We start from the raw sequence: 11,599 nt of genomic DNA, 5'->3' as shown, positions 1-11,599 counted from the left end.
TTTCATTTCTGTAACTGATGTTCTTATCTTGAAAAGCTCTTTTAAAAAGTATGGGAGTATTTGCATAAGTCAGGTCTTCCATAACCTGGGGAGCCCATGTGTAATCCTTGAATGTCCAGTTATTCAGTCCTCTCAAATGTTCAATTCTGGTCACTAGATGATAGGTCAGGAAGGTCCAGTCCACAAGAATAGTTCCTGGGATGGGGGAGTTATGCTCCCAAGGATTGATTGAAGAAGCTGGGGCTGTTTTCTTTGGAGAAGAGAAAGCAGAGCGAGATTTGACTGAAGGTTTCAAATAATGACAGAGTGGGAGTCTGTTCTTATCAGTAGAGGGGTCACGGACTGCAGGTTACAATAGAAGTGAAGAGTATTAGGACTGCCATAAGGATAAACTTCTTTATGCAATGTGCAATTGGAATCCAGAATGTGCTGCCTGCAGATCTGGTGGAGGCAGGTTCCACTAGAATTAAGTGGCCTCCTGCTGTCATACTGCATGGAAGTAGGCCCTTCGGCCCAACTGGTCCTTGCTGACCAAGATCCAAGCCAGTCCCATTTGCCCATGTGTGGCCCATAACCTTCTAAACCTTTCCTATCCACGTACCTGTCCAAGTGTCCTGTAAAGCACTGTGTTCCTTCTCTGTGGGAGCTGGTGAGGAAAAACATGCAGGGCTATGGAGAAGGAAGTAGAGGGACAAAATGGGCTGAATGGCTTCCTCTTGTGCTGTACCCATTCTACGAGTCCGAGGGAGGCAACACTGGAATGGGGCTATGACAAGGTTGCGTCCTGTGACGTGTTCAGCGTTCTTCTTTACTTCTCCACATCTCCACTCCACTTGGGGCGGTCATCTTTCCTAGGAGAGCGGAGTGCACTGCACCGGAACATGTTGTTTGTACAGGATTCCCTACAGTGGTGTTAGTCCTTGGTCGCTCATTAGACGTTGCCACAACCCCTCCATTACTGGTGCACCATGACCACTGACTGGCCAGCCACACTCAATGCAAAGTTCAAGCATTGATTGGACCAGTGATCATGGCTTTCCACCCTTACCAATCTTTTCAGTGGCATTGACCATCCGCATCAGGGTTCTCGGTCCCAGCGTGAAATTCTTGTGGGTGAAGTAGAACAGAATGGGGTCCAACACACTGTTCATGCTGGCCAGAGGCCTGGTCGACTTGTAAGCCCAAGCAAATCTCTGGAGCGTCTCACAGGGGACAGACCGCCCGGCGCGGACAACGAGGTACATGGTCTTGGTCAGGTGGAAGGGCACGAAGCTGATCACAAACACGATGGCCACGATGACCACCATCCGCAGGGCCCTGCTCCTCTTCTGCTGGTTGGCAAGTCCCAGGAGGTGGTCTGGCTTGCTGAGGACCACCACCATGGAGCAATAGCAGGCCAGCAACCCGACAAAGGGAATGGCGAAGCCCACCACGGTCAGGGCGATCCCATAGGGAAAGTAATGGCGGGAGAACTCGGGGCTGCTCAGGTCATAGCAGACGGTGCGGTTCCTCTGCACGCCGGTGGTGGCAAATCTCCAGGTGGGAGCGCACTCCACCAGCACGAATACCCAAACCAGGCCACACACCATCCAGGCGAACCTGGGCCCCCGCTTCTTGTGCCACAGGCTCAGCGGGTAGCAGATGCCAATGTAACGCTGAAGGCTGATGCAGGTGAGAAAGAGGATGCTCCCGTGAAGGTTGGCGTAGAACAAAAATCGTACAGCCTTGCATGCGATTTCACCGAAGGGCCAGTAGTCCATGTGGATATAGTTGTAGATCAGAAGAGGGAGGGAACACACGTACAGGACATCGGCAATGGCAAGGTTGAGCATGTAGATGGTGTTCTTGGTCAGGACCTTGTGAGAGAACCAAATGTGGACCACCATTGTCAAGTTCAACACCATGCCAAGGACCAGCACTACTGTGTAAGTGATGGGGAGCAGGATGTTCTTGAACTTCTCCTGGAAGGTGCAGCCGCTGTTACCCAGGAGAGGGACCGAGGTGGAATTCTCCATGTCTCAGGCACCTAAAACCAGCTCACATCTCGACGAGGTCTCCCACCAACACACGACGCCCCAGGTCCCGTCAGATCCGGAGGTGAAGCCCTCACCGTGGTGACCTGTGGAGCAGCGATAAGGTTAGCTTCTTTTCTCGAGCTCAGCTCTGTCAAAATGTAAAGCAAAATTAAAATCAAGACAGCAGGAGTCGGCCATTCAGCCTCTCAAGTCTGTTCTGTCCTTCACTGAGGGTAAAGTGGTGGTGCAGTGGTTAGGTTATTCAGAGACTCAAATTTGAATATCACCATAGTATTTGTGGAATTTAAATTTAGTTAATGATCTGGAACCTGGAGAAACAGGAACTAGTCTTAGTGATGATGATGACAGAAAAAAACTACCAGATTGTTACAAAAAACCATCGGTCCCTCTTGAAGAAATAATCTGCCATCCTTGCCCATATTGAACGACATGTGATTCTTAAATAGTCTACCAAGCCCCTCGATTGTACGATTACTTCCGTGTTCCAAGAAGGAAGGAAACAGAGTCATTGAGTAATACAGCACAGAAACAGGCCCTTCAACCCAACTGGTCCATGCTGCCCAAGATTCCAATCTAAGCTGGTCCCAATTGCCCATATTTGGCCCTTGTTCCTCTAAACCTTTCCTATCCATGTACCTGTCCAAGTACCTTTTAAATGTTGCTAATGTACCTGTCTCAACCACTTCCTCTGGCAGCTCGTTCCATGTGGGCTGAAGTCAAGACGGTTGAGAGCTTCAAGTTCCTGGGAGTAAACATCACCAACAGCCTGTCCTGGTCAAATCACGTAGATGCCATGGCCAAGAAAGCTCACCAGCGCCTCTACTTCCTCAGGAGGCTAAAGAAATTCGGTTTGTCCCCTTTGACTCTCACCAGCTTTTACAGATGCACCATAGAAAGCATCCTATCTGGATGTATCACGGCTTGATACAGCAACTGCTCTGCCCAGGACCTCAAGAAACTGCAGAGAGTTGTGGACACAGCCCAGCGCATTGTGGACACCAGCCTCCCCTCCTTGGACTCTGTCTTTACCCCTCGCTGTCTTGGTGAAGCAGTCAGCATGATCAAAGACACCACCCACCCGGGTCACCCTCTCTTCTCTCCTCTTCCATCAGGTAGAAGAGACAGGAGCCTGAGGGCACGAACCACCAGGCTCAAGGACAGCTTCTACCCCACTGTGATAAGACTATTGAACGGTTCCCTTATACGATGAGATGGACTCTGACCTCACGATCTAACTTGTTGTGACCTTGCACCTTATTGCACTGCACTTTCTCTGTAACTGTGACACTTTACTCTGTACTGTTATTGTTTTGACCTGTACTACCTCAATGCACTCTGTACTAACCCAATGTAACTGCACTGTGTAATGAATTGACCTGTACGATCGGTATGCAAGACAAGTTTTTCACTGTACCTCGGTACAAGTGACAATAATAAACCAATACTATTACCAATACTGACCACACTCTGTGTGAAAAAGTTGCCCTTCAGGTCCCTTTTAAATCTTACCCCTCTCAACTTAAAGCCAAGCCTTCTAGTTCTTGATTCCCCAACCCTGGGAAAAAGACAATGTGCATTTACCCTGTCTATGCCCTGGGACACTGTCCCCAACTGCATGGTGCATTGCTTCAGGAAGGCTAATAGTATCGTTAGGGATACCTGCCACCCCGGCCGTTCCCTATTCTCTCTTCTACCTTCTGGGAGAAGATACAGGAGCTTGAAAGCCCGGACATCCAGACTCAAGAACAGCTTCTTCCCCACTGCTGTCGGACTCCTGAACCGATCACCTCTTTCCCATCTCCTTCCCGGTGGTGCTGCCCGATCTCAGACTCTTAACTCTACCCCTTCCCTTACTGTCACTTTAGAATTCCTTTTTGCACTGCCTCAGTTTGCACGACGATACTTTGCTCCATTCTGTTGTTTTGAACTCATTGCTGTAATTATTGCTGTATTTATTATCACTGTGGACACTGTTTGCTCTGTGAGCTTCACGTGAGCAAGGAATTTCATTGCACCCTGGTGTATGTGACAATAATTTAATCCAAATCCGAATCGGCTCACCCCCACCTTCCCGAGAAAAATCGGAGAGCTCCAATTTCCAAGAGACCCGGAGAACACATTGTGATTCTGGTTTGTTTCTCTGATTTTTATTTTATGCTAATTATGTTGGGACAGACCCATGAGAAGAGGGGACAAATGCCTCACGGTGACATTATTGTTGGTTCCAGAGCACAGTGCTCTCCATTTGGAGGGGGCATGGGTTTAGGGTAAGGAGCAAAAGACTTAGAGGGGATCTGAGGAGGGATTTTTATCACCCAGAGGGTTATTGGAATCTGAAACACGCTGCTTTTGGGTGTGGTGGAAACAGAGACTCTTACAACATTCAAAAAGTATCTAGACAAGCAAAGGCATAGAAGGTACGTACCAAGTGCTGGCAAATGGGGTCAGTATAGATGGGTACTAGACAGTCAACATGGACATGGTGGGCTGAAGGGCCTGTTTCCGTGCTGATGATTCCGTGACTATAACTCCAACTCGACACCAATTCCTATGCTGAAGATGGTGGGATCTTCCTCTTCCCCTCATCAATACCCTTTACAAGTGCGTACTCCTCCACTGAACCACATCTCTGCCTCCTCTGTCTAAAGAAAATAACCACAGCGCAGCCAATCCTCGCTCGCACTGACTTTCTCCAACCTCGTAAATGCTTGTGAAGCTGGAGCTGACTTAAGCTGCTGCTAACTGTGGGACTTTTGGAATAAGATCAACAGTATATTTAACCTGAATCCCATTTGGCTGTATGTGATTACATTTGATTTTTGTGAATCTAACAGGATAGAATTTAATGCCTCACTTTTCAGAGGTTTCTGTGTTTTCCTCTTCTTTCAAACTGGCCCTTCACTTTCACACAAATAAACAGATGAAGCAGCAATAATTTGGTTAAATACAGTGCTTATTACATCATACAACATTCCAATGGGCTTTTCAGGAACATTATGAAACAAGATACAGTAGTGCAGCTGGTAGAGCTGATGCCTCACAGCTCTAGAGACCTGGGTTCAATCCTGAACTCGGGCGCTGTCTGTGTGTGGAGTTTGCATGTTCTCCCTGTGACTCCGCAGGTTTCCCCCGGGAGCTCCGGTTTCCTCCTACATCTCAGAGATGTCCTGTCAGGTTAATTGTCCTCTGTAGATTGCTCCTAGTGTGCAGGTGATCTGTGGGGAGTTGATGGGGATGTGGGGAAATTAAAATGGGTTTAGTGTAGGATTAGTGTAAATGGGTGGTTAATAGTCAGTACAGACTCAGTGGGCTGAAGGACCTGTTTCCGTGTTGTATCTTTCTATGACTCGTAAGACCATAAGGTATAGGAGCAGAATTAGGCCATTCGGCCCATTGAGTCTGGTCCACCGCTGACTTTTTCCACCTTCTCCCCGTAGCCCTTAACCAATCAAAAACCCATCAATTTCTGCCTTAAACACACCCAATGACTTGGCCTCCACAGCCGTCTGTGGCAATGAATTCCACAGATTCACCGCCCTCTGGCTGAAGAAATTCCTCCTCATCTCAGTTCTAAAGGGACATCGCTTTATTCTGAGGCTGTCCTGAAGACAAGGTGTTTTACGTTGTAGAGAAGGCAAGGGCTAAAGGAACAGAAAGAACAAAGGGAATGTCTAAACAATGGAGATCAAGGTCGTCCAGGGTTTTTCCCCTTTCCCCCCCCCCCCTCAAGAGAGCGGACTGAATTATAATCTATCCGGAGGAATGCAAATCGAGGAGGTCGTTAAAAACATGCCAGAATTATGAGATGTAGAAGTTGGAAGTTTAGAAATCCAGAATAATAGACCATAGAACATAGAACAGTACAGCACAATACAGGCCCTTTGGCCCACAACGTTGTGCCGACCTTGCTCGGAGTACTATGCAGAGAGAAAAAACTGAGTTGGTAGTCCAGTTGGATGACTTTACATCAGGACTACTCAGTTCCTCGGTTCTGTCACAAACAGGGATGGATAGCTATCTGAAATTGTTGAATTCAATATCGAGTCCCGGGGACTACAAGGTGACTAGCCCAGCTCTGGCTCACGATGGAACAGTGCAGGAGGACAAGAAACAGAGGTCAGAGTACAATGGACAATAAAAGTGACAATCAACTACAGTTTTCAGCTCTGAGGTTTCAGTGGAGGCTTTGGAAAGGGCACAGAAGAGGTTTACCAAGATGCTGCCTGGATTAGAGGGTATGAGCTATAAGGAGAGGTTGGACAAACTTGGGTTGTTTTCTCTGGACTGTCGGAGGCTGAGGGGAGACCTGATAGAAGTTTATGAAAGGCATAGATAGAGCAGACAGAATCTTTCACCCAGGGTAGAAATGTCAAATACCAGAGGACATACATTTAAGGTGAGAGGGGGGAAGTTTAAAGGAGATGTGCTGTGCAAGTTTTTTACACAGAGGGTGGTGGGTGCCTGGAATGGACTGCCAGGGGTGGTGGTGGAGGCAGATATGATAGTGGGGTTCAAGAGGCTGTTAGATAGACACAAGAATATGCAAGAAATGGAAGGGTACGGATCATGTGCAGACAGAAGGGAATTGGTTTAATTCGGCATCGTGTTTGGCACAGACATTGTGGGTTGAAGGGCCTGTTCCTGTGTTGTATGATTCTTTAAAATCTGACCATGTAGGAAGGACATAGAACAGGTGACCAAAAGTCAAACGAGTGTTTTGAGGAGAAGTTTAAAAATAACACGCGTCAGTCTCTTTCCGGATGTCTGAGAGTGTTTGACAGCCAAAGTGGAAACACAGCAGGGGAGAGAAGCAGAGTCAGGTCAAGGACCCTCCATTGGAACTGGGAAAGGAGGTGAAATCGAAAAGCTTTGTGTCTTATAGACAAGGCAATGAATCCCCACATGCAGTGCAGGGAGCAGTTATAAAGACAACACACAAAACACTGGAGGAACTCAGCAGGTCAGGCAGCATCTGTGGAGGTAAATGGACAGTCAACGTTTCCGGCTGAGGGCCTTCATCGGGACCGAAAGATAGAGGGGAGGTAGCTGGTATAAAGCGGTGAGGGCAAGAGCTGGCAGGTGACAGGTGGAGCTGGGTGATGGGAAGGTGATAGGCAGGTGAGGGGAGGGGGGAGAGTGGGAACGACGTCAGAAGCTGGGAGGTGATGGGGGTGGAAGGGCAGAAAATAATGGAATCTGACAAGAGAGGAAGGTGGAGCATGGAATGAGGGGAAGGAGGTGATTGGGGACCCAGTGGGAGGAGTATGTGGGTAACGGGCAGACGGAGTGAGTGAAGGAGGTGGTTAAAAAGGGTGGAGGAGCTGAGTTAAGAAGGCAAATGCTGGTTTGAGTAAAGGAGGAAAGGTGGTTTGCTATAATTGTATGTGGGCCCTGGAATATAGAAGTACTGGTTCCTCTCTGTCCTGTCATATGGGGAGAGATTAGATAGAGCAAGCCTCTATTCACCAGGATTTAGAAAAACAATATGTAACTTCACTGAATCATACAAAAGTTTCATAGAGCAGCTTCAAGCGCCAACGTCACATAGGATCTATCCTAGGCCCAACACATTGATGCAATCAGGAAGAAGGCATGCCGGCGGCTCTACTTCGTTAGGAGTTTGAGGAGATTCAGTCTGTCACCAAAGACTTACAAATGTCTTCAGATGTACATTGGAGAGTATTCTGACTGGTTGCATCACTAAGGACCCTCACCACCCAGGACATGCCCCCTTCTCGTTACTACCATTGGGGAGGAGGTACTGGAGCCTGAAGACCCACACTCAACCATTCAGGAACAGCTTCTTCCCCTCTGTCATCAGATTTCTGAACAGTCCATGAACCCATGAACACTACCTCGTTATTCCTTTTTCTCGCACTATTTATTTTTGTAATTTATAGTAATTTTATGTCTTTGCACTGTACTGCTGCCACAAAAGAATAAACTTCACAACATATGTCAGTGCTAATAAACCTGGTCCTGATTCTGATTCAATTCGACAGTGGTGAATCTTTGGAAACCTTTGCACCAGAGAACTTTGCAAAGTGCTCTTCACGATCGTCTTCACGATCGGTGTCTAAATTGGGAGAGCTGTCCCACGGACAAGTCAAGCAACACCCTGTCATGTCTGTACTTGCTAAATCAGCATGTGAGTTCTAAGGTCAAGTGTGAAGCACTCACAGCCAGAGGTGTCGAGTGGATGGTCCATCTTGGTTCCTCCTGAGATCCCCACTGTCACAGGAGCCAATCTCCAGCCAACTTGATGCAGTCCATGTGATCTTGGGATATAGTTGAGCACTGGTCAAGCAAAGCTTATTGGATCAATCAGTCTACTCTCAATCACCAGGAAAGTGACGGGAGCTGTTGGGTCAACAGTGCTATGAAATGGCACTTACTCACCAATAACCTGCTTCTGGTGCCCAGTTTCACCAGGAACATTCGGCTTTAGACGTCATCACAGCCTTGGTCCAAACGTGGACCACAGAGCTGAGTGGCAGTAACCTGACATCGAGGTAGCATTTACTGAGTGAAGCATCAAGAAGCCCTGGTAAAACTGAAGTCAGTGGACATCAAGGGGGTTAGAGACAGACCTCGCACAAAGGAAGATGGTCGTGCTTGTTGGAAGTCAATCATCCCAGTCCCGGGACATCACTGCAGGTGTTCTTCAGGGCAATGTCTTGGGTCCATGATAAAGTCAGAAGTGGAGATGTTTACTGATGATTCACAATGTTCATAGAACATAGAACATTACACCACAGTACAGGCCCTTCACCCCACAATGTTGGACCACACTTAGAGTACTGTGTCCAGTTCTGGTCGCCTCATTAGAGGAAGGATGTGGAAGCGTTGGAAAGGGTGCAGAGGAGATTTACCAGGATGCTGCCTGGTTTGGAGAGTATGTATTATGAGGAGAGACTAAGGGAGCTAGGGCTTTACTCTTTGGAGAGAAGGAGAATGAGAAGAGACATGATAGAGGTGTACAAAATAGGAATAGATAGAGTGGACAGCCAGCGCCTCTTTCCCAGGGCACCAATGCTCAATACAAGAGGGCATGGCTTTAAAGTAATGGGTGGGAAGTTCAAAGGAGATCTCAGAGGGAGGTTTTTCACCCAAGGAGTGGTTGGGGCCTGGAATGCGCTGTCTGGGGCGGTGGTGGAGGCAGGTACATTGGTCAAATTCAAGTGATTGCTAGATAAGCATATGGAGGAATTTAAAATGGAGGGATATGTGGGAGGAAGGGGTTAGATAGTCTTAGGCGAGGTTTAAAGGTCGGCACAACACTGTGGGCTGAAGGGCCTGTGTTGTGCTGTACTGTTCTATGTTCTATGATTCTATAAATGTCCCTATTCTATTCACAAATGAAGCAGCCCATGGCTGCAGGCAGCAAGACCTGAACACCATTCAGACATGGGTATATAAGTGGCAAGTAACATTAACGCCACATAAGTGCCAGGCAATGACTGTCTAACCATCTACCTATGACATTCCGGAGACACAAAAAATTCTGCAGATGCCTCTGACATTCAATGATGTTACCATCACTGAGCGCCTGGACATCATCATCTTGGGGAATCACCATGGAACAGAAACACACAAACATGTGAGAGGCTGGGAATCCTGCAGCAAGTGACTTCCTGACACCCCAAACCCCTTCCACCATCTACAAGGCACAGATCAGGACTGTGACGGAACACTCCCCTCTTGCCTGGGTGAGTGAGGCTCCAACAACCCTCAAGAGGTTTGACCCCATCCAGGACAAAGCAGCCCTCTCAATCGGCACCCCCTCCACCCCCTCTAAGCACCCCCTCCCTCCACCACCGGCACACAGTGGCTGCAGTGTGCACCGTCTACACAATGCACTGCAGTTACTCACTCAGGCTACTTCGACAGCACCTCCCGCCTCCTCTCCCACCCAGAAGGACAAGGGCAGTGGGTGCAGGGGAACACCACCACCTGCAGGTTCCCCTCCCAGTCACACACCGTCCCGACTTGGAAATATCTCGCCATTCCTTCACCGTCACTGGGTCTAAATCCTGGAACTCCCTCCCCAACAGCACCATGGGAGCCCCTTCACCAGAAGGACTGCAACGGGTCAAGAAAGTGGGTCAGCCCCACCTTTTCGAACCAGCGATGCACAGATCCCCCAAAAAATTAATGAGTAAAATAAAATCTATCCAGAGCTGGAGTCAGTAAGTGATTCAGTGAGGATAGTATATTAGAATCTTTACTGCCACTTCTCATCTCCCACTTAAGTGTCTTGGTGATGGTCTTGACTCCCACAGGAATAATCATTAATAAACCATTTTGGGAGTAGCTTGAGAGGTTGCGGGAATCGGTGCTCAGTAGGAGTTAAGCCCTGGACAACCAGGAGAGGAGAGAATTGGCAAGTTAATCGCCTCCTTACAAGATGTACACTGTTTAGATTACACACATATTACTCATACTGTCAGCGTGGCTGAACCTTTCACAACTGGTAGCGTTCCAACTTGTTTGAAAACTTATTGAGCATTTTTAAATAAATTCTTGTATATCCAAAGCATCCTTCGCACAAGGCATTCCAATCAATCAAATGTGTTTGGGAGGTTTTGACACTGTGGAGACTTTGTGATTCCTGTTCCCTTGAGGTCATCAAGTTATTGGTGAGGAGACCATTCTCTGCAGGTCATCGAGACTTCAACGTTAACACTTTCATGGGAGTGTTTGCGTTATTGCACCAGGCTGATTGGGCGGTGATGTCCAATATCCATTGGTACCAGTCATTACATAAGAACATCAGAACATAAGAAATAGGAGCAGGAGTAGACCATCTGGCCCATCGAGCCTGCTCCGCCATTCAATAAGATCATGGCTGATCTGGCCATGGACTCAGATCCACCTCCCTGCCTTTTCCCCAGAACCCTTAATTCCCCTACTTTGCAAAAATCTATCTCACTTTGTCTTAAATATATTTAATGAGGGAGCCTCTACTGCTTCCCTGAACCATAGAACAATACAGCACAATACAGGCCCTTCAGCCCACCGTGTTGTGCCGACCTTCAACCCACGCCTAAGACTATCTAACTCCTTCCTCCCACATATCCCCCTATTTTAAATTCCTCCATATGCTTATCTAACAATCTCCTGAGCTTGTCCAACGTATCAGCCTCCACCACCACCTCAGGCAGCGCATTCTACGCACCAACCACTCTTTGGGTGAAAAACCTCCCTCTGACATCTTCCCTGAACTTTCCACCCATTACCTTAAAGCCATGCCCTCTTGTATTGAGCATTAGTGCCCTGGGAAAGAGTCCTGGCTGTCCAGTCTATCTATTCCTCTTAATATTTTGTACACCTCTATCACGTATCCTCTCATTCTCCTTCTCTCCAATGAGTAAAGCCCCAGCCCCCTTAGTCTCTCCTCATAATCCATACTCTCCAAACCAGGCAGCATCCTGGTAAATCTCCTCTGCACCCTTTCCAACGCTTCCACATCCTTCCTATAATGAGGCGACCAGAACTGGACACAGTACTCCAAGTGTGGTCTAACCAGAGTTTTGTAGAGCTGCATCATTACCTCGCGGCTC

General features: G+C 47.9%; 1 protein-coding gene across 1 annotated transcript; it reads right to left on the bottom strand.

Moving 5' to 3' along the window:
• Nucleotides 1-1,028: 1,028 nt before the first annotated feature.
• LOC127576118 (P2Y purinoceptor 3) lies at nt 1,029-2,015 on the bottom strand. The gene has a single exon (XM_052026503.1). The coding sequence runs from the start codon at nt 2,013-2,015 to the stop codon at nt 1,029-1,031; it is 987 nt and encodes a 328-aa protein (XP_051882463.1).
• Between the last annotated feature and the right edge of the window lie 9,584 nt (nt 2,016-11,599).

The sequence above is a fragment of the Pristis pectinata genome, chromosome 11 (genome assembly GCF_009764475.1).
Source record: "Pristis pectinata isolate sPriPec2 chromosome 11, sPriPec2.1.pri, whole genome shotgun sequence".
NCBI lineage: Eukaryota > Metazoa > Chordata > Chondrichthyes > Rhinopristiformes > Pristidae > Pristis > Pristis pectinata.
Note: the sequence above shows the minus strand (reverse complement) of the source record. Positions and strands in the feature narration are given on the sequence as shown.